The sequence below is a fragment of the Juglans regia genome, chromosome 9, assembly GCF_001411555.2.
Source record: "Juglans regia cultivar Chandler chromosome 9, Walnut 2.0, whole genome shotgun sequence".
Taxonomy (NCBI): domain Eukaryota; kingdom Viridiplantae; phylum Streptophyta; class Magnoliopsida; order Fagales; family Juglandaceae; genus Juglans; species Juglans regia.
In genome coordinates, this window is record NC_049909.1 from 19,313,210 (window position 1) to 19,340,969 (window position 27,760).

The window sequence follows — 27,760 nt, forward strand, 5'->3', positions numbered from 1 at the left end:
TAAAAAAATGAATCTGTACAAATATAGAAGGAAAAACTTAATATCTTTCTTGGACCAAGGACAATATTAGTTATTTTCTTTTAAATCATATATTTATGATTATTCTTACTTTGTTAATAAATATTTGGTTTCAAGTTTGGAAATAATTTTGAATTTGATTTTGACCAAATTTTTGGTAGAATTCTTATTTATTTATGTATTAATTTTTCATACAATAATTTATATTTTTTCATTTTTTGAAAAAATCTTCATAATTTTGAATTTTATTATTAATTAATATTATCCAGAATTTTTTTCTCTGTATTTTGGGTGAATCTCGTATTCTTTGTATTGGTTATCTGTTGGAACTAATCTTTAAAATTAATCTCTATTCTATCCGGCATCAAATTGGGATATTGATTCTTTTAAAAAAAATCACAAATTAAAATACAAAAATTTATAAGTGAAAAAAAAAATGAAATGAGAATTATAGATTTTGTCACTCGAGTGAAAAAAAGTTAAGATTTTGATTTGAGATGGATTATGGAGTACAGGGTCAAAATATTTTTAATAAAATAATAGTAACAAATAAATAGGAAGAGCAAAGAGAAAAATAACTACCATGCTAAAAAGATTTCTAATAAAATAATAGTGAAAAATAAATAATTAGCCAAATTTACTGGTCACATTTGGCCAGCCCAAATAACCAACAGTAACTTGATTACGATATATAGTTAGTTTGATATTTGATATATTTTGAACTCATTTAGCTAGATCTTAATTTTGGCTAGTTCACTATAAGGGCTTTTATATCAAGGCCTCATTTATTTTTATAAAATTTTTTTATCTTATCTCATTTAATCATTATAATTTTTTAAATTTTTACATAAAATATAATAAATAATTAAATATTTTTAAATTCTAAAATAAAAATAATATTAAAAAAATATAGTCTAATAATATTTTATTTAACTTTCAACTTTTATCTCAACTCATCTTATCTCATTTGTGAAAACAAACAAAGCCTAAAAAGTAATTTTAAAATACATAAAAATTAGAAAAATTTAAAGTAAAAAATATTTTTTCTGAACTATTAAAAAATAAAATTTTGAAAAATATTTGAAAAAACTAACTAGAAAAAAGGACTTATGTTTAAACAAAAAACAAAAGAAATAATAAATCCTATTTCCGGAAGAGAAAAGGAAAAGGCTGCAAATAAAACGACATCGTTACCAAGGGGGAAAAAAACCCCTTACACCACGGCTCATGCTCCTCCTTGGCTTTCCTACCTTCTTCTCTGAGTTCTCTCCGCGCAACGCCTGAAGAGTTTAGACACACCGAGCCACACCATAACACAGGGTCGGTATGATCTGTTGCAAAAATTAGGTTAATTTCTAAATTTTCTTAACCTGAATGCTTGATTAATTTTTGTACATGCTGGGTACGGAATAATATAAAAGAATGAAAGTTGATAATGGCTATTTGAGGGGGCTGGAAGGGCAAGACTTGGGAAGGGGGAAAGTCTTCCCGAAACCCATAATCTTTTTTTTCAGTTGAATTGTTAACTTTAAATTATTTGCTAGGAGTTGTTGCGCATTTTGTTGGAGTTTTGAGTATGGTTTTAGTGACCCTGAAGGCTGAATCCCGCTCACATTCATGCTTATACTATCACACGGACGTACGCACTCTATATACTTATATATTTATTCTCTTTATTTCAACGTTCTTTCCTGGGTCGAGCTTGGTTTTTAGGAAAAGTGTTTCAGCTCAGTTGGGTCGATTAATTAATTTTTTATTCTTTTAAATTTCCCGTGGGATCATGTTAAGGACTCTATCACAGATCCTCTCCAGCACGATACTACTGCATCCTCACAAGATAAAGTCCAATCAGATTGAACAACTACATGTTTCACAGTTAGAGTAAACTGCACGTTTCATAGTTAGAGTTGGTCACTATCTTGTATAGATTAATGCGATAGCTTATCAGAGGACTGAGACTCCTACTTGAATACAAGCTGCACCACGATTTGGTGAGCGGAAAATTATTCAAGAGAAGCTATACTTTAACAGATCATGAATCATGGTAAAATGATAGATGGGAAATCTTGGCAATCATGAATCATGTAAACTAGATTTGGAAAATCCTGGCTCGTGTAGTTCGTTTTATTTTGTTTAATTTTACTGAAGAAGATGGCCACTGTTGAACAATATGTATAATTTGGATATATGTTCTCAACTACTTGATCAGCAATCAAGATTTCTGATTAGATGTTGAACTACGGTATGTTTCTTGTGTCATGTGAATATTGGAAACTTTATATATATGTAAATGTTAACATGGAATGAAATGGAGTGGTTTGCTTTCAGCCTCACTTTGTTGATACATTATGTTTGTGGGTTATGGTTGATTGTAAGTGCTTCTTTGGCTTATCTCTGAGCTAATGATTATTTGTGTTCTTCTCTAGTTCTCCAACTGCGTGGAGTTTGACATGCTTGTGAATGGCTTTGAGAGAGCTTACCAAAAGGGTAAGCTGCTAGCTGTTGATATGTATCTGAATTATGATCCCATTTTTCTTGCTAGGATCTTTGTTTCTTTTCCTATCAGAGTTATTGTACTAACAACTAAAGCTAAAATTCTATGTGCTAGGCCCTGATTTTGGAGGTTGGGTCCACATATGAACCGGTGTTATAATAATTGTTAAATGAGTTAATTTACCATTTCCCACTAGTTTAGGTTTTTAATACAATCGGCTGTTTACCATATCTACACACACACAAACATGCATCGATAGATGGTGGATGTATAAATGGATTAAACAATTCTCTCAAATTCATACTATTTCATAGTGCCCTGTTTTTCACCGTGCCCATTTTTTTTCACTTTATTTGTGTAATAAGAAGGCTTCCATTCCTGAGATGCTAAAATTTTCTGTTTATGGTCCATTTGCAAATTACAGTTTCTTTGGTCTTGATATTTATCATTGTCCTCTTCATTTCACCATTATAACAAGATTTTGTGCAGGGTGTACGCACTGGTCTTACAAGAGCTTTGACTTCTGTACCACCAAGACCGGCAGGGCAGTCAAAAATTTCACTTGGACTGGATGATGCCCCCACTTCATTGAGATGCATATCAGGTATTTCTAAATCTTATACATGTTTTTCTGGCTTTTGTTACTGTTTCTGTTCAAACTTGAGAAGGTCTTAATCTTAACGGCTTCAGGTGATTTTGTGGTGTACTTTTGGTAGCAAATATGTCTAAAGTACCATAGTGATAGGTGTGGAGATGCACACTTCAGATTTATTTTAGTTGAGAAAATCTCAAGATTGTACGTGACCCTTCAGTAATTTTTTCCCAAAATTTGTGCTGCAGAGTTCCCTTTCAGCTTAGTGTTATGGGGTTTGGCAGATCACAAGATGCAAGCAGTATTGCCCCTTACAAGGTAATGTAGTTCTTTTTCTCCCGAATAGGGGGTTCTCTTGTATACCTTTTTTTGTACTAGGATTGTGCCCTCTACGTTTTTTTATTGGGATTAAATTACTTTTCGATAAACAATTTTTTTTTTCTTTTTTGAAAACTTTACTTGTTTATCTGGTGGTAGGAAGCTACTTTTGACTACTACCTTTGTCTTGTCATTCTCTAGCTTTCCAAAATTGCTGGTTGCAGTATTTTTTTGCCATTCTTTTTTATGGGCCATTGTCACTTGTCAGAGGCAATGTAAAGTCTAATGGAAAGAGGGGGCAGGGTTGTGGCTTATGAGAACACTTTGAAATAGGGAAACATAAAATGTATTGTATGTAATCCATACATGACTGAAAGTGAGGATGATTGGGGTGTAAATACACTTGAAAATGATAAATTGCTGTCCAATATTCTTTATATGCACATAAGAATTTATCTGTAATGAGTAAATTTCTGTCTAATTTTATTGCTCTTATGTGTTGCTTAGGTGTTTTCATGCCACTCCAGAGCTGTGGGTGAAAAGGGCAAATGAGCTAGTTCATGAGAAGAATTCCAATACAAAAGCCTCAAGAAAAGGGAAGTTTGTGAAAAGAGTCAGGACTGAGCCACCTGTTGAAGCTCCTTATGTGCCTCCTAAACTGAAAAGAACCAACACAGATAAAACAATTGACATATTTGAAGGCATGACAATTATTGAGCTTGCCAAGCGTGCTGGTGAGTCAATACCCGTTCTGCAGGAGATTCTTGTAAATGTTGGGGAAAAGGTTGAATCTGAGTTTGACCCTCTCAGCATCGACATTGCAGAGCTGGTGGCAATGGTATTTCCCTTTTGGTCATATCTATCAAAGAATTATCTCTCAAGTAATTACTTATAAAAATAAATTAAAAAAATTCTCTCAGGTAACTAACACCAAATTGGAGAACAAAGAGTTTTATTTGTGGACTGAAAAAGCCTATCGAAAGAAAAAAAAAAAAAGTATTTAGTTCTCATCTACAGCTAGAGTGGAATATTTATTTCTGTCTGTACTGTCTCCATAAGACAGTTTTGAGATATAAATTGTACACATGATCAGAATTGATTTCAGCATCCTATATCATGTGCCTGGTGGATCTTTGATTAACTTGAAAGAAGAATCTTACTTATAATGGTGAGGAAAGAATTGCATACTTTGCAAAAGAATGGTCTGTTGAATAAATTGTTAGGACTTCTGATTCTTGAGCTTTTAAATTCTTAATCTACACTTTTCAGTGACAATGAGGCTGTTTAATGAAGCATGAGCTTGTTACAATGCGGATTAACATGAAAACTGCACTACCCAAGTTGTCTGGGTTTTACCATTGCACCAGACGAACCCCCTAGCATGCTATAAACTTAGCAAGCACTATAATTATTTGCCTTGACTTTTACGCCAAAAAGCTTTTCTTCTATTATTGTTCTGTTATTGTTATTGTTATTATTATTATAACTACTTTACCTATAAAGAAATTTGTTATTATTACTATTGCTATTGCTATTGCTATTGCCATTATCATTGTACCTGCTGCTGCTGCTACCATAATTTGTTTTTTTTATAAGTAATAAGATATTTTATTTATTAGAAAGTAGGCATAATCCAGGTACACATGAAGTATACATGTGAATACACCTATTTATGAACTAAAAACAGTTACAAAGAAGTCATGGAAGCTGAGACCATTCAAATCTAAAGCAATGACCCACATAAATAAAGTCTTCTACAAAAAACTCCTCAACTCTTCCAAGGAGCGTTCATGATCCTCAAAATGTCTATCGTTTCTTTCACACCAAATGCACCAAAGAATACATAATAGAGCCATCTTCCACACAATTGCTATTTGTGATGTCCCATTAAACCCTCTCCAACTTGCTAGTAGTTCCACCACCCTTTCCGGCGTTACCCATGCAATTCCCATTCTACTAAAGAAGTAGTTCCATATTTCTCATGCAAACTCATAATGTAAGAGTAGATGGTTCACTAATTCACCACTATTTCTACACATACAGCACCAGTCTGTGAGAATAAAACCACATCTTCTAAGATTATCAATAGTTTGAATCTTCCCTAAGGCTGCTATCCAAACAAAGAAAGCAACCTTCATAGGTGCTTTACTCCTCCAAACGTTCTTCCAAGAAAAATTCTGTCGATGTTGCATGGTAGTTGATTCATAGAAGGAGCGTACAGAAAAAAATCCCTTTCCTAGAAGGTCTCCATTCCATTTTATCTTCATTTGTGACAGCAATAGCAGCGTTATACAACAGGTTAAGAAACTCCATCAGCTCCGCCACTTCCCAATCATGTGCATCTTGAGTAAGGCTAATGTTCCATTCTTGTGTGCCATGAGTTATAACCCGCAAGTTAGCCACCATAGCTTCTTTGTCTCATGCAATTCTGAATATAGTGGGATAAGCCTCCTTCAACACCGTGTCTCCCACCCACACATCATACCAAAAGCTGATCCTATTGTCATTCCCCAAACACAACCGAGTATGACTAACAAATGAGCACCAACCTTTCCGTATATACTTCATAACCCCACACCATATGCCCCTCCCTCTGTAGAACACCACCCCCCTTGGGCACTTCCATACTTCATGTCGATCACCCCTTTCCACAAAGCTCCCCTCTCATTAAAGGCCCTCATAAGTTGCCAATAGAGCCTTATTAAAGGCCCTCATATTACGAACCCCCAATCCTCCATCTCTTAAAAGGAGTACACACCTTATCCCACCCCACTAGGTGAAATTTAAACTCATCTCCTAGTCCACACCACAGGAAGTCACGATGAAGTTTCTCTATTCTATTTGCAATGCTGGCGGGGAGGGGAAAAAGAGACAAGTAATATGTGGGAAGGTTGGATAGAGTGCTCTTAATAAGAGCAATCCGCTCCCCTTTAGTTAAATACAATCTTTTCCACCCACCCACCCAGCCAACCTACACTCTATTTTCTCCAACACCTCCTCCCAAATTGTCTTAGCTTTAAAAGAAGCCCCCAACGAAAGACCGAGATACTTCAATGGCAAAGAAGAAACCACACATCCCAATATGTTTGCCAACCCCCTAATGTTACTCTCCCCCACTGCAACCATCTTCGTCTTAGCAAGGTTAATCTTCATCCCGGATACTGCTTCAAAACAAAGTAAGATAGCCTTCAAGGATTGTACATGTTCTACATTTGCCTCCCAAAACAACAATGTGTCATCTGCAAACAAAAGGTGGGAAATAATGATGGAACCATGATTAGCAACTTCCGCTGAAAATCCTGAAAAAAATCCCCCCTCTACCACAACTGACACCATTCTACTTAGAACCTCAATTACTAGAACGAATAAAAGGGGTGATAATGGATCCCTTGTCTTAGTCCCCTCGAGCTATTAAAGAAGCCCACAGGGTCACCATTTACCAATACCGAGAAGCGGGCCATTGACACACAATGCTTCATCCATGTCCTCCATCTTTCTCCAAACTCACATCTATTCAACATATAGAGCATAAAATCTCAATTAACATGATCATAGGTTTTCTCCATATCTAATTTGCATAAGATGCCGGGTTCTCCTGACTTGATTCTGCTGTCCAAACACCCATTTTCTATAAGGACTAAATTCAAGATTTGTCTCCCTCTCACGAAGACATTTTGAGACCTAGAGATAGTCTTGTCCATAACCGTGCTCATCCTATTAGCAAAGACTTTGGAAAGTATCTTGTACATGCTGCCCACTAGGCTAATAGGCCTAAAATCTTGTACCTCTATTGCACCCGCCTTTTTAGGGACTGGTGCAATAAAAGTTGCATTCAAGCTCTTCTCAAATTTGCCAAAACTGTAAAATTCCTGAAAAACCAGCATGACATCCTCTCTTACCACCTCCCAACAAGTCTGAAAAAATGCCATAGTAAAACCATCCGGTCCCGAAGCTTTATCTTTGTTCATTTTTCTGATTACCAGCTAAACCTCTTCCTCTTCAAATGGTCTCTCCAACCAATCCATACTACTTTGGTCATTGGACTCCAAAGCTAGTCCATCTAAAGTAGGTCTCCAAGCATGAGGTTCCGATAGTAAATGTTCAAAATATCCAGCCACATGATCCTTTATCTCAGCTTGATTCGTAGATGAGTTTCCATCAATGTTCATGGATTCAATAGTATTAAACCTCCTATGTAAGTTCGCAATTTGATGAAAAAACTTTGTGCACTTGTCCCCCTCCCTAAGCCACAATGCCCTTGACTTTTGTCGTCACGAAATTTCCACCATTAGGATCAACCTTTTTAGTTCCGAAACCACTTGCCCATTTCGGTTATGTTCATCTCCTACACCCTCCAAGCTTTGTAACTCTTGGAATAAACTCTTCTTTTGTAGAGTTACGTCACCAAATACTTGCTCATTCCATGTCTTCAATTCCTTCTTCAAAACCTTTAATTTTCCAGCCAAAACATTGCTAGGAGTGCCTTGGAGTTGAAAGAATTCCACCATTGTCTAATCAAATCCACAAACCCCTCTATTTTTAGCCACATGTTCTTAAACTTAAAAGGTCTTCTACCCCCATGAATGACTCCACAGTCCAACATAACCGGGAAGTGATCCAAGCGTATCCTTGAAAGTCTTTTTTGGCATAAATCTGGAAATTGCAGCTCCCAAGAAGGAGATATGAGAAATCTGTCCAATCTTGACCAGCTTTGATTATTAGCCCAAGTATATTCACCTCCCATCAATGGTATGTCCATAAAGCCCAATTCAAAAATTAGATCCGAAAATTCCACCATAGCATGGTTGTGCCCCTCCCCTGATCTTTCACTAGGAAACCTAGTCATGTTAAAATCTCCCCCAAGGCACCAAGGTACATCCCACCAAGTAAATAGGCCAGCAAGTTCATCCCAAAGTAGCCACCTCTCACAATCCAAGTTGGGGCCATACACCCTTCCAAAGGCCCATAGAAAGTCATCATTTGTGTTTTTAAAATAACACCTCACCGAAAATTCTCCCACAAATTCCTCAATGTTTTCCACCACCCTCTTGTCCCACATGACCAAAATTCCACCCGAGGCCCCTTTCAAAGGTAAGTATGTCCATCTGACATATTGGCAACTCCATATGCTCTGGATGGTTCTTCTAGTGATGAGCTTCAGTTTTGTTTCTTGTAGACAAATGATATCCATCTTCTGTTGTCTTAAAACAGATCTTATTCGGAGACGTTTGTTGATCTCGTTCAGCCCCCTAACATTCCAAATCAATATTTTGTGCTTCATTTAACAACTATCTAGCCCTCCCCTTATTTCTTCCACGACTTGCACTCCCCTTCTTCCCATCATAATTAATGGACCAAGTCAGCCTCTTCAATTCCCTCTCTCTTTTTGACTCTACTCCATGTTGGCCTACCCCAATGGCACATATTGGTGTAGGATCCTCTCTTGGATACTTCACCCCTTTTGCTGAGTGTTTACATGGCTCAAACAAGATCAAAGATCCTTCCCCTTCTATCTTCACCTCCTCTGACGCACCCTCATACTCCAACAGAACAAGTTCTTTCTCCCCCTTTCCCTCCTTTCGCCCTACGCCCATCGTAGGATCCTTCTTCCACCATAGTGCAATTCTGATCTTGGCCCAAGGATGGTGGCGATTTCTGCGACAACCTAGGTCTCGCTGGTGTGGTCTGTGACGGCCCACAGGGTGACGCCCCTCCCTATACAGCTCCCACCCCTGTTGGACACAACTCTAGGCCTTCGGCTTCTGCACTGGGCTGTCGCAGAAATCCCCCTCTACCACTGCCAGCATCGGAGATGGCCTCGCCGGACCACCACCAGCATCGCAACTGACCATCGCCTAGTTTTGTACCAAGTTCGGCCCAAAAACCTTCGTCGAGCCAAAGGTTTCGAGTTGTTCCTTTAAACCTGAGACGGGTTGAATACCTTCATCGGCGTCTACTACTACCTTCGCCGACACCGAAGGCTGAGCCCCACCACCCTCGATGAAACCCACCGCTGCAGGTGGAAGGGAAGCCCCTCGTCTTCTCCAAATAGGCCCCTTGGGTTTGCTTACCACCCTGATGGGCCTTGGCCCATTTGAAGAACTGGCCTTGTCCCCTGGGAAGACCATTGGTTCCTTACCCTTGGTTTGCCCCTTGGGCCTGTCTCCTGGGTCCTTAACAAGCAGCCCATGGCCTTCCCCTTTAGTAAACCAAGCCCCCATTTGCCCCAGCTCTTGATCCTCAACGCACCGTTTCAGGTAGTTGACATTATCTTTCGTGCTCCCCATCTGTTTTTGCATATTAGTCAATACCCGCAAGACCATTTCCTTTTTAAGACCAACACCTCTCCTGCCATCTTCCTCACGTCCTTGATACCCTGCCTAAACGATACCACTGACAGCCCCACTTGTAGCCCTCCTGTCCAATTGATGGTTTAGGTTCAAAGACCTCGGTTGATGGAGAGCCTCCTTGTACGACTGAGGAGGTCTCTGTAGTTCCTGCCCACCGATATGAGCAACTTCCCTTAACAACTCCGCCAGCTTCCACCATCTCCTCCCATTTCTATCATCAGGAACAAGGATGCAGTTTCGACGTCCACCCCCTCGATGCTCTTCCATCACCATGAATGCACCTTGAATATTTGTGCATCTCTGCACAGTGAAAGCCCCTGTCCCCTTCCCGATGGCTAGCATGAAACCCTTTCCTCCTTGCAGTCCTACCATCCTCCTGGGCTTTACTAAACCACCGTGTTGTGGCTAACTCCATTTTCATGCTTTTCACAAACTTCCTCCCTCTTTCTGTAAGAATCGACCATTGGCCCTCCCTAGATACCTCAAAGGATTTTAGTTCAATAACTACAGCTTTCACATGAGCCATTTTCCTTTCCAGCCAAACAACCAACACTCAGATGTTCAAGCTATCACGAAACCATCATAATACAGTTTCATGCAAAAAAAGTGTGTGAGAAGTACGGAGAGGATTTTCTCTCTCCAAAAGACACTAAGCTGCTACTACCATAATTTACTACTACTTTGCTGCTCTTTAGCTTTTTTTTCCTTTTTCCATTCATATTATACATTCAGTATTACATGAATTTTAGTCGTTTTGGAAACTGTTGGGATTTTAAATGTTAGGTTGTTACTTCTTCAGGAAGTTGGAATCAACGTTAGAAGGCTACACTCCAATGAGGGTGCAGAAATTTTACCCAGGCCTGCGGTTGTGACAGTTATGGGTCATGTCGATCATGGTAAAACTTCTCTTTTGGATGCTCTACGTCAAACATCAGTAGCAGCAAAGGAAGCTGGAGGCATAACACAGCATCTTGGAGCTTTTATTGTGGGTATGCCATCAGGAGCTTCAATCACATTTCTAGATACACCTGGTCATGCTGCATTCAGTGCAATGAGGGCAAGAGGTGCAGCAGTCACAGATATAGTGGTGCTAGTTGTAGCCGCTGATGATGGGGTGATGCCCCAAACTCTAGAAGCTGTGTCTCATGCTAAAGCAGCAAAGGTGCCAATTGTTGTTGCAGTTAATAAATGTGATAAACCAGCTGCTGACCCAGAAAGGGTAAAACTCCAGCTTGCTTCAGAGGGCTTGCTTCTGGAGGAGATGGGAGGCGATGTTCAGGTGGTTCAAGTTTCAGCAGTAAAGAAGACTGGATTGGATAGCTTGGAGGAGGCTTTGCTTCTCCAGGCTGAAATGATGGATCTGAAAGCACGAATTGATGGGCCTGCTCAAGCTTATGTGGTGGAGGCACGACTTGACAGGGGACGAGGTCCGTTGGCTACGGCAATAGTGAAGGCAGGGACTTTGGTTTGTGGGCAGCATGTGGTTGTTGGCTCAGAGTGGGGTAGAATAAGAGCTATAAGGGATATGGTGGGGAAGTTGACCGAGAGGGCAACACCTGCAATGCCCATTGAAATTGAAGGGCTGAAGGGGCTCCCAATGGCTGGTGATGATATTATTGTTGTAGACTCTGAGGAGCGAGCTAGAATGCTTAGTGAGGGGAGGAAAAAGAAATTTGAGAAAAATAGGCTTAGAAAGATCAGCGAGGGGGCAACAGAGTCCTTAGAACCATCAGATGAGTTGTCTAGGAGGATTGAAATGCCAATGATAGTCAAAGGAGACGTTCAGGGCACTGTCCAAGCTGTCACAGATGCATTGAAGACTTTAAATAGTCCTCAGGTATGACAAGATCATTATAGCCATATATCCTGAATTTGTACCATCTTTGTAGTGCTCAACAACAGTTACTTGTTGCTTTAACTTATGATGATTGTTGATCTTACAATATGATAACCAGTAGCCATCTGTTTTGTCATGCGTTAAACCTGGTCATTTCAGAAATAAACTCAGAGTTTGAAATACTCCACTATTCCAAGTATACCAGAACAAAGGGTGCTTCCTATAGATTTTCTCCCCAAATGTTACTAAATTATAAATTATTTCTTACTGCATAGGATTTGAGCCTATACTCTACTCCAAGGCCTCTCACTACACGAGTCTAGGCCCAGTTGCTGCTTTTAGTAAAACATTGGAGAGGTTGCCTGAAAGCAGTTCTTTCTGAACTTATCCCTCATTATAATCTTTGCATTCTTCACTTTGGTTATCAGGTTTTTGTGAATGTTGTCCATGTTGGTGTTGGGCCTATTTCTCAATCTGACGTGGAACTTGCAAAAGCTTGTGGTGCATATATAATTGGGTTCAACGTAAAGAGTGCGTCCAGTTCTATCAGTCTGGCGGCCACTCAAGCCAGAGTAAAGGTACTGACCTGTTTGCTTTCGATCTCAATCCTCTAATGTTAGATTTTGAAAAAAAAAAGAAAAAAGAAGAGAGATAATGGCCTTGCATAATAAAGTTTGAAAAATCTTATTATCGTTGTCATTTTTTTGTTGGCTGTAGATAGTGCTGCACCGAGTGATCTACCACCTTTTGGAAGAAATTGGCAGTTTGATAGTTGACAAGGCCCCTGGAACTAGCGAGACCCAGGTTTCTGGGGAGGCTGAGGTGCTGAATATATTTGAGCTCAAAGGAAGGAGCAAGTCGAAGGGAGATGATGTGAAAATTGCTGGCTGCCGGGTTATCGATGGCTGTGTCTCAAAATCATCAACCTTGAGGCTTTTGAGGAGTGGGGAAGTTGTATTTGAAGGATCCTGCTCTTCTCTTAAGCGGGAGAAGCAGGATGTAGAGACAGTGAGAAAAGGAAACGAATGTGGACTTGTGATTGGTGATTGGGCTGATTTACGGATTGGAGACATCATCCAGTGCTTGGAGCAAGTTGTAAGGAAGCCAAAGTTCATTTCCTCAGAGAGTGGTGCCGTTCGAATTGAGTGCTGATGAACATGTTCAAGATGATTTAGATTTTCCCTTTATTTTGAGTCTGATGGTTTTGCTCTGCATTTCTGCTTACACTCATAGCAAATGCTTGTAACAGCAGGGTCAGCCCCTGGAAGTTTCCAGCCATTTTGCAACGAATGATCCAGATGGATTGTAAAATAGTTGTTTGAATACTATTATTCATCCAAATAACGGTATTTTTTTTGTAGCGGCAGCTGATTTTGATCAGTGTAGGACATTTTTTGAAAGGTCCTAAAAAAATATTTGGGATTTTGATACAACTTTTGCTGTAAAATAGTGAAACTCGGCGATCATTGGATCCTAAGCTGAAGAGGGAGGAATTTATTGATTGATTATTTCTTTATAATGTTAATTGCATATGAGAAGGTTGCTTTCCTTTATGATAGATCAAAGATCAAGAAAATAATAGTATCCATGCATATGATAATAATATTTAAGCTTATCCCACTCTCTCTTTCTTTTTTTCAATTTTTGCATTATAGCTTAATTTGGGGTTTTGATGAGAGCAATTTTTAAAATTTCAACTTTTATTTGATTATCTGACGTGACATTTAACATGATATTCGTGAATTAATAGAGTTTAAATGTAAATTAGACAATAATTAGCAAGTAGATGAAGTCGTTATTCATCGTAATATTAATCGATATTTTTTTAACTATCGTGAGATAGTTGTAGTTTAGATAGTGAGTTGAGATGAGATAGTTGAGATGCAAGTTAAAAGTTGAATAAAATAATGTTAGAATATTATTTTTTAATATTATTATTGTTTTGAGATTTGAAAAAGTTAAATTATTTATTATATTTTATGTAAAAATTTAAAAAATTATAATGATGAGATAAGATGATATGAAACACTTTTAAGAATAAATTTTTAATTATTTTTAGTTATTAAATCACTTTTTATAAATTTACTTAACATATAATTTTTTTTTTCAAAATAAGTTTTAGACTATGTTTGAATATCAAGGTGATCAGATATAAAATAATAATAAATAATAATAAAATAGTATGAAAGTAACTATTGATTAGGTCTCGTTTATATTTAAAATTCACCTCAATTTATTTAATTTTATTATTACAATTTTTTAAAAAATTTTATATAAAATATAATAAATAATTTAATTTTTATTTTATTATTTATAAATTATCTTAATCCATCTCTTAACTCATCAATCCAAAATTAAAAAAATGGACCGAGTTTCGAGTAGGCATAACCGCGGTGTCAACGACGTTTACTACGGCACCCTCTCGTAGGTAGTTTGAGTCGCTGTCCCTTCACTGCCTCGACGAGTCCGTCACTTGCCCACCAAGGAGTAGGCAGCTCGCTTTTGCTCATCTCATAAATTCACCTACTCAACCAGTATCCCCACCAACCCCCTCACCAGTCACTACTCATTTTCATTCCCAAATCAAATCTCCTTCGTTCCAGCTTCCTCAATCATGGATGCTTCCTCGGCTCTGTCCCGTATAGGCCTAGCCGGCCTTGCCGTCATGGGCCAAAACCTGGCTTTAAACATCGCCGATAAGGGCTTCCCTATCTCCGTCTACAACCGCACCACCTCCAAGGTTGATGAAACCGTCGATCGAGCTCACAACGAGGGCCGCCTCCCCTTGACTGGCCAATACAACCCCAAAGAATTCGTCCTCTCCATCCGACGTCCAAGATCGATCATCATCCTCGTCAAAGCCGGCAATCCGGTTGACCAGACCATCGCCGCGCTCTCCTCCTTCATGGAACCTGGCGACACCATCATCGACGGCGGAAACGAGTGGTACGAGAACACCGAGCGCCGAATCCACGAGGTCTCGGAAAAGGGCCTCCTTTATCTTGGGATGGGCGTATCGGGGGGCGAAGAGGGTGCCCGTAACGGCCCTTCTCTCATGCCCGGGGGATCCTATCAGGCATACACTAATATCCAGGAAATACTCGAAAAAGTTGCCGCCCAGGTCAAAGACGATGGGCCGTGCGTCACCTATATCGGCGAGGGTGGCTCGGGGAACTTCGTGAAAATGGTTCACAACGGGATTGAGTATGGCGACATGCAGCTCATCTCAGAGGCCTACGACGTGTTGAAGAACGTGGGGGGGCTATCGAACCAGGAGCTTTCGGAGATCTTTGCGGAGTGGAATAGAGGGGAATTGGAGAGTTTCTTGATTGAGATTACCGCCGATATATTCAGGGTTAAGGATGAATATGGAGATGGGGATTTGGTGGATAAGATTTTGGATAAGACCGGAATGAAAGGAACCGGGAAATGGACGGTCCAGCAGGCGGCGGAGCTCTCAGTTGCAGCTCCGACGATTGCTGCGTCGTTGGATTGCCGGTACCTGAGTGGGCTGAAGGAGGAGAGAGAGAATGCGGCTGAGGTTCTGAGAGAGGCCGGGTTGAAGGAGGAGAAGGAGGTGAAGCCTGGCGGGATTGATAAGAAGAGGTTGATAGACGATGTGAGGCAGGCATTGTACGCGTCGAAGATCTGTAGCTACGCGCAGGGGATGAACCTGTTGAGGGCAAAGAGTTTGGAGAAAGGTTGGAGTTTAAATTTGGGAGAGTTGGCGAGGATTTGGAAAGGCGGGTGCATTATAAGGGCCGTGTTCTTGGATAGGATCAAGAAGGCCTATCAGAGGAACCCAAATTTGGCGAGTTTGATTGTGGACCCCGACTTTGCGAGGGAGATGGTGCAGAGGCAGGCGGCGTGGAGGAGGGTGGTGGGGCTGGCAATATCAGCCGGGATTAGTACGCCGGGGATGTGCGCTAGCCTTGCCTATTTCGACACGTATAGGAGGGCGAGACTACCTGCAAATCTCGTGCAGGCACAGAGGGACTTGTTCGGGGCGCATACGTACGAGCGAATCGATAGGTCAGGGTCGTTTCACACCGAGTGGACAAAACTTGCTCGGAAGAGTGATGCCGTTGTTGGTGCTCTCAATTGATCTTTAGTCACTATCATTTGGTGGGTTATTTTGTTTGTTCTGATGTTTCCGATCATTATGATGCTATTTGAATCGGGTTTGTATGTCGTGTTTAGCTGAGGAATTATTGTTGAGCCTTGCCTTCTTGGCTGTTAATAAGAAAATGCATGCCTTCTGAGTTTACGAGCTAAATTGTTTTCCTTTTGATTTGCTTTAACTTCTGTTGAGGTTTAATTTATAGATACTCGGCAATGCTTCTTTATTGTCTAAATCTGTCTAGTTTTACCTCTCTGGGACTGTCTATATATGTTCAGTCCTTGTCAAAGGTAGATATGTCCTAACGGTATATGTTTAGAATCAAGCTGTGTGTTGTACTTGTGTAAATACTTTTGACTATTTGGAGATGACATGAAGATTATACGGGGGACAAGGTTGCTACTGGTCGAGCTCTCTGTTTAAAATTGCTTGAGAGAAATGCATGCTTATTGCTTAGATGAATAGATGGGGGCACTATCCTTGCACCCTTTCGCTGGCTGGGGTTTGGGGGAGTGGGGTGTTTCTTTTAGGAGTAAATCTACATACAATCGTGAAGTGTATAAATGCCGCGTAATTGCTTTGAAAAAGAGTGGGGTCTACTATTAAAAAATTAATTTTTTTCATGTGAATTTCATGTTTTATTCACTTTTTTCAAAGCGATTACACGGCGGTTACACAATTCACGGTTGTAAATATCTTTTCTCTTCTATCAGTGCTTCAAGAATTGGTATATTATGTTCAAAGCATCAATCTGGTGTTCTACTAAGGTTAATTAATTGCTGGTGATTAGTTGATAGATGGGTGAGGTTGAAGCTACTGTAGTAAGAGTGGAAGGAAATGGGAACGTTTCTATGGTGTTTCTATTGGATTTACCATCGGCAACCTGCGTGGTAGGTAATTTCGAAATAAATTTCTACATGGTTTACCATAAAGAGATTATCTAGTCTTAAAATCCACCACGAGACGGAGTCCAGCACCAGAGGGAGTCTGTAAGTCGTAGTTATCAGCAAGGAAATAAGGATTTTAATCCATTAGTGATTATCAATAAGGATGTTAATCCATTAATTTTAGTATTTAGAAATTTAGTTTGTTAAGGAATTCTATTCCTACTCTGTTTATTATTCTAGGATCAACTTATTAGCTATTTTATTTAAGGCCTCGGGTTATAAAGGAATGGACACTTTTGCTTATTCGAATAAATTATTTGCTGATCTTGATATGGGAATTTTGGCGTGGTGAGACTCCATTGCTGTAGCAAGTTTTACATTCATTTGTATTGCAGAGTCCGCCATCACCACGTTTATAGGAATTGACTTTGTTTTAGAAAGTTGCTGGGATTAAAACCGGGAGAATATCGGCCCCAAACACAGCTTGCTTTTGGATTTGCACGTTTTCAACAGCTTTTCTCTTCATGAATGGATGTTTGTGTCGTTGGATATCACATTTAAGGTTTAAGGTTCAACAACTTCATGGGTGTTTCTAGTGAAAGTCAGTGATTTAACTAGTTTAATGTAGAGAAATTTTTGAGATACGGTATACGAGATTGGAATTTACTCTATAGGATGGATCTGAAGAGCCCCTTGGAGACGTTTCGACATAAAAAAAAAAATTTAATAGTAAATGGATGTTTGCAATTTTCGTGGTTGGTCTTTTACTCCCCATGCTAAATGTTTGGCCCTTTTCCCAGGTTGGGGGCCTGATCTGCACTGATATGAGGGACGGCAGTATCCTTTCTTTCCTTTGGATCTATAATATTACATTTTATGGTCTTCATGGCTATAGAAATTATCGTGGAACGCTGAGAAGTTGATTGTCCTTCCCTTGTAGCACACGTGTTCCTATACAACATCACTAATTGTAGTACTTCAAACGTTGTACAATGTAAAGTTAACAGATCAGAAGACATGCTGCAAAAGTGAAATGTTCCAAAAATCTTGTTTCGTTTTGTGAATGTTGAAGATTCGGATTGAGATTTTATTATTATTATTTTGACCATCTATGGGGAACGTCTACTTTGTTGACCTTTGTTAAAGACTGAAGTTTACAGTGATGAGTTGAAATGACATGCTGGCATGACAGATGGAGAGTACAGCTAGAGTTGGTTGTCTTTGCTGGCAGTAGAGGTGGCACGCGATTAATTGCAAGTAATTTAGTGAAAAACTCTGCCCAGCCTCTGTTTTCTGGGTAGCACACCACACTCGTGGCAAATCCGATTTCTTTTCCACGTCAAGGTTCATTGATTTCTCTCCCCCTACTCACACTTCTCCCATTTTCGCCCTCTCCATCACCTCGAAAATGAGCAACCCAGCCATTTCTCAGCAATGAAGCTCCTTAGCCAGGTTGACGCCCCTCACCCCAGCCGCAGTTCCCTCTCCCTCAATCCAGATCTGCCTCCAAGCGTCGCGGGCCAAGCTAAATCTGCTGCATGGACACCAAGTCACCAACCCAAATCGTATAGTAACACCATTTTTTCGAAAAGGTTGATTTTTGGTAGATTTCTTGTATTTTTTTTGCATGTATACTGTTTATTGCGACTGGTTGCGTTGTTTTATCTGGTTGATTTTTTTGTGATTTCTAGTATACAACTGATTTGCAAAAAAAATTACACGAGGCCAAAAAAATTCCGCACGTCCCAATCCAATAGGAGCTGGCTGAATCCCATCCAAATTCAATTTACCTACACATTTTTCTCCCCCGCTAATTTGCTTTCGTTGGTAGTTGCCAAATTTTGAATTTTTCAGTATTTTCTCTCTTAAGAAGTGAAGAAGAACACGCCGCAAGGGGGTTGAACCTTTAGGACCAAGGACCAAAACGCACGTTTACTTTCTTTATTTTTATTTTTTAGAAAGCCTCGTAGGTTGGAGTGCGGAGGTTGTGTGAACAATGGACAGCTGTGTAGTAAAACTCTAATTTAGCAGTTAATATCACTTATTTTGTGAGATCTATTTGAATACAACCCAATGTAATTTGTACAATTCAATTAATTCTTCTTTAGAATTCAAGGAAACTTTTTATTATCAAGTTGTTACGTAAAACATACTTAATAAATTATTTACATGATATAATTTGATTAGAAAAATAAATTTTAAATTTTAAATTTTACAAATCAAATCCTACACATCAACAATAAAATAACTCTTAAAATTGAAAATCCGATTAATTTACACTTGCTCTCCCTTCTCTCTAAAACTTTCTCCACATATCCAACTAGAGGGGTTTGAGAGCTTTGGCCCCCTTCCCCTCCCTCCCTCCTCTTCTGCGTTGTGTTTTGTTTTGTGTATTTTCAGGCGAAATAAGAGAGAATTACAGATCTAGGTCTTCTCGTCGCCCACAGGCTAGCAAGCGCCCCGCCATGGTGTTGCCAAGTCGTCGATTTTCAAGACCACCGAGAGCGGCACCAAACGGAGCGGTGAGTAGCCCGCATGCGCGAGTTGAAGTTTCAGCATCGTTCGGCGCATGACTTTCACGCACCACTGGGGAGCCATCTGCCAACGCCAAGCGCGGCGTTTCTGGAGTCTGTGAGTTCGGGATCTCCAAGATCAACTGTCGATTCTTTTCCTAGAGTGACGCGTGTATTGCATGTGTCACAACAGCCTTTGTGCACTGCTTTCCGTTTTTGTGCTGTGTTTTTTCTTTGTAATTTCTTTTGTGTAATGTTGTTTCTAGAAAAATAAAAATCCAAAAAAAGTAGTGTCTTCGGACTTTGGTTCGAATGGAGTAGTGGTCCCCCCCTCCACGTTGACGGGGTTTGGTGAACCCTATCCTGCTTAGTCAGATTAGGAGGCTTTGTAACCTCTGTCGTGAATATATGTGGTATTTCTCTAAAACTTAAGTCTTTAGAGATTTACTATCTGGACTAGACCATATCAGTCATAAAAGTATACTGGGAAGATATTAACGATTGTAATTAGTTTATTTTTCAAGTCAACTTTATAAGTCCTCTCTTAATGAAGGGTCATGATCCGTTTTATAAAAAAAAAAAAAAAAAAAAAAAATCTACCATGTTGTTCTTTTTATTGTCTCTTTTTTAAAATTCTTTTATCAAGTTTCCATGACTGCCCTGTTTTCTTGATATTCTCTTTTAGAACTCTCAATCACATGATCAGTCTTTGCTATGTCATTTCCAGTTCCAATTCTCAAGAGTTCATTTATCTTGTTTATACGATTTCTTTATTCTCAATCATATGCAAAAGTAATAACTTTATTTGCTGCTACAAGCTGGTGTAAATACTAATGCTCGGAGATCCAGATAGTTTCATATGAATTTTGTGTTGGGTTTCTAGGACTTTCACATTGGGCTTGGTCAAATATTTATTTTTTCTATATTCTATTAGAATAATTATATTTTATTTTTTTATTATTTTTAACTCATTTCCATTTACATTTTAATAACTACTCAGATATTTGTCTCTCCTTATCTTTTTAACTATTAATCTCTAATAAATCTCTCAAAAAAAGGTAATATTTTCAAAATTTATCATTTTTTAATGATAATATTTTTTTCAAAAATCATATTTTTCCAAATTCTAAAATTTTATAAAAGATCGGATTATCATAAATGACAAACGGAAGGCATGGGAGGGTGGATATATACAAGCTAAGAGAGAATGAGAAATGCGGGAGGGCAATCTCCAGATCAAATAAACAAATATTTTTTTAAAAAAGGTTTTTGGGGATTTACGGTATGGAAAATGATTTACCCACAACACATTGAACAATATATTGTACAACAATGTGTTAAATAAGTGATATATTTGTAAAATCATCTTACAAAGTAAGATGATTTTACAAATATATCACTTATTTAACACATTGTTGTACAATGTGTTGTACAAAATATTGTATCTTACGGTATATCCCACAAGGATGGTACTAGTAGCTGGCGCAGTTTTTTTGGTGTACCGTTAGTATAAATTTATTTTTTATTTTATTTATTTTCTGATAAATAGTTTTTTAATATCTTTAATTATTAAGAAATAAATTAAAAAATATACAACTTTACTAATAATTATTTTCTTAATCACTAAATAAAAATAATTAAAAAATTAAAATATTCAAACGGTAATATTGAGGGGGCTAAGTAGCATTTTCAATCCCATAAATGGTGAGTTACTGCAGCAACACCAAAATATATGTGAATAGTAGTGAAATAATTTAAGTTAAGATGTTTTATTAAATTTTGAAAAAGACAAAATAAAAAATTTAAAAAATTATAAATTTAAAAAATTATTTGAATATAATTTTTTACTATAATTTTTGTTTTAAAATTTAAAAAAGTTATATTATTTCTTGTGTTTTGCTTAGGAGTTTGAAAAAATTGTGATGATTAGATAATAATTAGATGAAAAATATAAAAAATTTGAAATGGAAAATGTTTTATTTTTGACTTATAATGGCAAATAAAATATTTGAAAATATTAAATAATATCTAAAAGTAATTTGATTATAGTTGTTTACGTGGGCCCTTATCTCCCAAAATTAAACAATTTTGACTATTATAACGATTAACTTTGATAAGCGGCCAGATGCGAGTGCTCTAACAGACATGATGAACTCTTCCAAAAATGTTAGAATTTGAACACTGTCGCGTCAAACCCGACGAATAAATCCTAATCTTTGAAGGTGATATATTATATAATATATCTATCTATATAATCTGATAGTTATTAATTACGTCCGTTTTTAAAGTTATTATCGATCGGTATAGAACTATAAAAAATATATTTTTCTAAAAGCGGTGAAAGATCACATGGATAATTTCTCTCAAATAATTGATAAGAAGTTGCTACATTTTTCTATATATAATATATATATTTATATATATCCTTCTAGCTTTAAATTAATCTAATAATTTTATATTTTATCAGTACATGTCCATATCTGATGAACTAATTGGGAAAAATAAGATAGGACGTACAAAATCTTGGTACGTTTTAGATAATAACAAAACAAAAAGTCCTAAGACTCTTATCCAAGAAGCAAAATTTGTATAGCCTATATATATATATATATACTTAATTATCACTACAAGAAAATAGGTCTATTGCGGCGATTTTTGATCTGCTGGGATTAATGTCGCCGCAATAAGTCTTTATTCACGGCGATTTCATGATCGACGCGGCTTCCAACCGGTGCGTATTATTGCCGCTTTTTTGCTGCGATTTTAATAATATTTGCGGCGAAAATTTTCGCCGCAAATATTATTTTTGATTTTGCAGCGACTTTAGTGATAGTTGTGGCGATGTCTAAATGCTTGAGGAACCTCCCTAACCAAACAGCTTCTTGAACTGCTGCAGAACAAGTTATGTATTCTGCCTCCATAGCGGATAAAGCTATACAAGGTTGTTTCTTACTGCTCCAACCAATGGCGCCTTTGTTGAGCAGAAAGACATTCCCAATGGTTGATTTGTGCTGATCTAGATCGCTGCTCCAATCAGCATCACTGTAACCTCTTAGCTGCAAATCTGAACTCTGATAGCACAACACATAGTCCATAGTTTCCTTGAGATATCGCATAATCCTCTTAACTGTTTTTCAGTGAGCTAGTCCGGGATTAGATTGGAATCTAGTCACTAAGCCAACTGTATAGTATATGTCTGGCCGAGTACACATCATTGCATATATTAGACTATCCACAACATTAGCATAAGGGACACAGGTCGTCTTTTCCTTTTCTCTTTGAGTCTTAGGACACAACTCTTTGGACAAATTCTCGCTTCTTGCAACATGGGTGTCAATGGATTTACATCCATTCATTAGGAAGCGCTTGAAAACTTTCTTTATGTAAGTTTGTTGAGACAAATACAAAAGTCTCTTTGAGCGATCTCTGTAGATCTTAACTCCCAAAATGTATTCTGCCTCACTCATATCATTAATCACAAAATTGAAGGATAACCATTATTTTGTGGCGACTATCAACCCTTTATCATTTCCAACTAATAGTATGTTGTCAACATACAAAAACAACATAATGAAACTCTTCTTGAACCTTTTGACATAGACACAATGGTCCTATGTGATCATCGTAAACCCATTTGAGAGAATGGCTTGATGGAATCTGAGGTACCATTGTCTAGATGATTGCTTTAGGTCATATATAAATCGTTTGAGCTTGCACACTTTGCGCTCTTGACCTTTGACCACAAAACCCATTGGTTGATCCATATAGATCTCCTCATCTAGTTCTCCATTGAGAAATATTGTCTTAATGTCCATCTGATAGAGTTCCAAATCCATGTTTGCTACTATAGCTAAAATTAGGCGAATTAAGGCAAACCTCACCACTGGTGAAAATATTTCCTCATAGTCTATACCCTCCTGTTGGGTATATCCTTTCGCCACCAAGCGAGATTTGTACTTATCTATTGATCCATCCAACTTGCATTTGACCTTAAGAACCCATTTGTTCCCAATAGTCTTATGTCTTGTCGGTAGATCAACCAGATCCCAAACCTGGTTAGCCTTCATAGACTAAATCTCATCATTAAGAACTTTCATCCACTTATCTTTAGTAAAATATGAGAGAGCCTCATGAATTGTCCTATGCTCATCATCATCATGCAGAGCAACCATAAAAGTTTTCCCTTCAATCTCAAAACAATGACGGATAATACTTTCACGTGTGCTTCTACGCGGCTGAGGTTGTTGTAATTGATTGACAAGTAGTGCGCTCCCACTCGGATTCAAATCCTTTTTATAATTTGTAGGAGCTTGAAGAATTTATTAATCATTCTCAACTAAATTCCTTGAAGCACTTTCTTCTTGTTCCACAATCTCATGAAGTTCTAAACTCTTATCAACATCATCTCTACTTGAAAACTCATGTTTAATGAAATCCACATCTCGTGACTCAATCTCAATCAAACTTCCATCAGATTGTTCACCTATTAACACATACCCTTTAGAGTATTCTGAGTACCTTATAAAGGTACACTTCTTCCCTTTAGGGCCTAACTTCTCATACTTATTAGAAATATCGTGAACAAAACCCGTTGAACCCCACTGCCGCAAGTTACTCAAATTGGATTTCTCGCCGGTCCATAGTTCATATGGGACGGAAGTTACTGATTTGGAGTGTACTCGTTTAAGAATGTAGGCAACAGTAAAAAATGCATCCCCAAAAAAGAAATTGGTAGGTTTGCTTGTGTCATCATTGACCTAACCATCTTAAGCAGAGTTTGATTTCTCATTTCTGCCATGTCATTTTGTTGTGGCGTAATCGGTATCGTCAACTGTCTTTTGATTCATTTTTCATCATAGAATCTTTTAAATTGCTCAGAGAGATATTCTCGTCCTCAGTCAGTTCTTAGAGTTTTTAAACTCTTGTCTAACTGATTCTCAACCATTCTTAGATATCGCCTAAAACATTCCAATGCTTTAGACTTATGGGAGATTAAGTAAACATGACCGTAACGTAAAAAATCATCTATAAATGTGATGAAGTAGACACCTTCGTGTCTTGCCCTCACACTCATTGGACCACATATGTTTAAGTGGACTAATTGCAATGGAAACGATGCCCCAGTGGCTTTTCCAAACGGTTTTCTCTTAGTTTTTCCCATTAGACAATGTTCACATATGGGCAAGATGACATTAGCGAGATTTCCTATACGACATTCTCTAACTAACCGAGCCATTCTATCTTACCTTATATGGTCAAGTCTAGCATATCATTTATATGAATCCAAATTATCAGATGTAGAAAGAAAAACAATAGACTCATTCATATTTAAATAATCCAAATTCAATATCATAAAACCATATTGAAGAAAAGTTTTACCATAAAACACATAGCCCAAATAAAAGGAAACATAATTGTTTTCAAATACAGTTCGAAAACCAAGTATTGATATAGTGACTACAGAAAATAAGTTTCGTCGGATCTTGGGAGCATATAGCCTATTGTGGAGGAAAATAGTGCGACCACCCCGCAAGTCCAACTTGTATATACTAAATCCCAGTACCTTCACGCTAGCTCCATTCCCCACGTTGATATCACGACTCTCAGCTACTATCTGACGGTACTCCACAAATCTGACTCTGTCTCGTGCTATGTGTTCGGTCGCTCCTGAATCAACAGTCCACACATGATAGGTATGAGCAACCATCACATGACTAGTTACAAAAACAATACGAGAAAAGTCAAAGTGTACCTTCTTTGGCTTAGTGCAATCACGAGCGAAGTGGCCATTCTTTCCACAGTTAAAGCACTCTAATTTTGACTTATTCTTCTCGAGCTTGCCCTTATTGCTGCTGAGAAGTTCCTGACATATTTTTAATTTGTCTAGCAGTTATCCCATTCTTGGACTTCTTGCGCCTAGGCCTTGATGCCTTGCGTGAACCAGAATCAGCCACATAGGCCTTATGATTGGGCTTAGCAGCTTCTAGGCACTCAGCCTACATTTCCAAGTAACGCGAGACATCATCATAGTCTTTAATATTCTCGTTATGCGTCATGTTCTGGCTCATATTCTCTCAAGAATTTGACAGTGATGAACTTGTTGTTCATCAGTCATGTTGTTTTCTACCAACTTAAGTTCGCGGATCATGGTCGACATAACCCTAAGATGTTGCTTCATAGTGTGGTCAGAGCGCATCTTATAAGAGTTAAACCTCATAGTTAATCCACGCAACCTAGTGGCTGAAGTTCTACCAAACTTCAACTTCAAAGCCTCCCACATGCTTTGGGTAGGGTTATAGATCTCGGTAGGCGTGGCCTGGGCTTGATTCAGACCTGAGGGCGGAGGTAGTGAGCCCTCTGCTCCCAAAGAGGATCAAGGACCGACAATCACCAGCTGCCAAGAAAAATTGGGAAGAGATTCCCAAGTCTCGTCACACGACCCGGGCCGCACTAGAGTTGAAACAATGGATTCCTCGTCATCGCTCAGATTGATGACCAGGGGAGCAACCTCCGTCATGATCCGAACCGAGGCAGGGGAAGCTTTGGGAACCGGATCCTCATCATTATCGCCCCTAACACTCCACCCTTCTTTGTCTTGAAGGGGAGACCCGCCAGGCCCCTCCTCAGGGCTTCCAGTTTCGAAGGGACCAGGCTCTGTCTCCCACAATCCCGGTTCGCGCATGGAGTCACAATCGTCACAGCCTCATCCTGGGAAACATTTGTCTTGGCAGGAATTTCAGAGGGGCTTGGTACAGGGGCCAGCTCGTTGCCCCCAGAACTGAAGGCCGGCGAAGTGCTCCTCACCCCCTCACAAGGCCTGGATCCTGGGAAGGCATCGTCTCCCTCGTCTCCACTTCCCTCGGAGACTGGATTTTTGAAAGGAGGTAGCTCGGCCGTTCGTAGCCTGGTCGACGAGTTGTCTCGAGCAGACACAGCAACAGTCTCCTCCTGGAGAGTGTCCTCGAAGAAGGAGAAGGTTGTAAATGAGTTCGGCTTGTGGGGAGAAGGATGCGCCAAAGAGGCAAAAAAGGCTGCCTGAAGGTAGCAAGCCTCCAAGTCTTCTTCAAAGTGAGGCAGCGGGCTTTGAGAGGGCTCCGCGACGAGGGAGCTGGTGGAGGCAGAAGGACCGTCGGCAGAAACTGGGCCCCTCGGGAAGGAGGTGGTCCCCCATGACGAGGGGGCCGGAGCATCCACTTGGGTATATCCCTGCTGCTGAGACGAGCGGGTGAGCACTCCCGACCCTCCAACTCGGCTCGCGGGTGGAGTAGAACCCCTAGCAACGTTGCTTGGTGGCGGAGAGTAGTGCCGCACCCGAGGCCGCTTGGCCTGACCACAGGAAGGGCGTGCGGCTCTCTTCCGGCGAGGGGGGCAGACGTATGGAGGGGGGACACTGCCCAAAAAATTCCTTCCGACAGCGTACAAGCGATTGGGGGACGACAAGTAGCCGTGGATGTTTTCGTCGGAGAGAACGACATCAGTATTCGATTCTCTGGGATGAGCCCTCACCTAGGCCGTAACCAATTCGTATCGGGCCTCCTCCCGTCTGTTGAGGGTAAGCTCTAAGCTCTCGGTTGACGGAGGGTACCCCCAACTTGCCTGGACGGGGAACTCTTGGTGAGGGGCCTCCCCTTCATGGTACTCCCAGCCCGAGCCGGACACGAAAAAGAACTTGCGCGACCACTCTTTGATACTCGAGTGACGCTGCTCGAGCGAAGCTATCTTGCGAGTAGAAGATAGGACTTGGAAGTTGACAATGTTGCCCGGGCGGTAGACGAGCCGATACGTATAGAAGAATTCCCTTGGCATCAAGTTGGGATATTCTTCGGAGGTCTTGCTTAGCACCATCTTGTAGATAATGCAACTGGAGATCAAAAGGCGCCACGCATTGGGGTGCAGCTATGCCGGGGCCAACCCGAGGAAGTTCAAGACTTCTCGCACAGGGCAGTAAAACGGGAGGCGAAGGCCGTTGGCGAACATCAACTGGAACAAAGCAACCCTCATCGTAGTGCTGTCGGAACCCATTAGGTGTTCACACAGTGGCATCTCCAAAACCACGGAGGAGGGAATTCTGTACTTAGAGCGAAACGTCCTAAGGTCAGCACCAGTAACGAAGGATACCCAACGCCTCCCCCTAAAGAGCGGAGTAGCGACGTCCATGGAAGCCATCGAGTGTGCGAGGAGAAGGCTGTTGAACGAAAGGAAGTGAAGAAGGAGAGAGTGGCTGGGAAACTAAGAGCGAAGGGAGAAGATGAAGCAATAGGCGGGAAGGCAAAGGTAGAAGGAATGAAGACAGGGGGGATGAACGACTTAAATAGCGAAGAAACAGGTAGGAGGAAGCTCGGGAAGCGAAGCGACAGCAGGGTCAGTGACGTCCGATAGTGCCATGCGGCGCAGATGGCCGTCGGAGGGGTGAAACAATACAAGACACGCACCAGAAAGGTGTCAGGATAGTTAGAGGTGCAGTCCGCACGTCTCATCAAGCCTCGAGAAGCAGGACGGTTACAGGGGCAAAGAGATGCATTTACTAACCCTCGGGAACGGGGAGCTGCCTACGCTTCTCATCAGCCCTTGGGAAGCCGAATCGGCAGACACTGAGCTGTCTCCAAGAAGCAGTAGGAGAAGACCCGAAGC

The 27,760-nt window shown here is 39.8% G+C and overlaps 2 protein-coding genes across 4 annotated transcripts; both read left to right on the forward strand.

The window, feature by feature from the left end:
- Nucleotides 1–1,222: 1,222 nt before the first annotated feature.
- Nucleotides 1,223–13,124, forward strand: LOC108997364 (translation initiation factor IF-2-like). Of its 3 annotated transcripts, none has more exons than XM_035694070.1 (8): nt 1,223–1,365; nt 2,445–2,505; nt 3,002–3,116; nt 3,353–3,422; nt 3,930–4,260; nt 10,572–11,609; nt 12,038–12,187; nt 12,327–13,124. In XM_035694070.1, the coding sequence occupies exons 2-8, from the start codon at nt 2,479–2,481 to the stop codon at nt 12,759–12,761; spliced, it is 2,166 nt and encodes a 721-aa protein (XP_035549963.1). In that variant the 5' UTR covers nt 1,223–1,365; nt 2,445–2,478; the 3' UTR covers nt 12,762–13,124. The 3 variants fall into 3 exon arrangements, with proteins under 3 accessions (XP_035549963.1, XP_035549964.1, XP_035549962.1); XM_035694071.1 differs by having other exon boundaries at nt 1,223–1,342; XM_035694069.1 differs by having other exon boundaries at nt 1,223–1,338.
- A 913-nt stretch (nt 13,125–14,037) lies between these two features.
- LOC108997435 (6-phosphogluconate dehydrogenase, decarboxylating 3, chloroplastic) lies at nt 14,038–15,882 on the forward strand. Its single transcript, XM_018973716.2, has one exon. It carries the CDS (start codon nt 14,224–14,226, stop codon nt 15,712–15,714), a length of 1,491 nt encoding a protein of 496 aa, XP_018829261.1. The 5' UTR covers nt 14,038–14,223; the 3' UTR covers nt 15,715–15,882.
- Nucleotides 15,883–27,760: the final 11,878 nt, after the last annotated feature.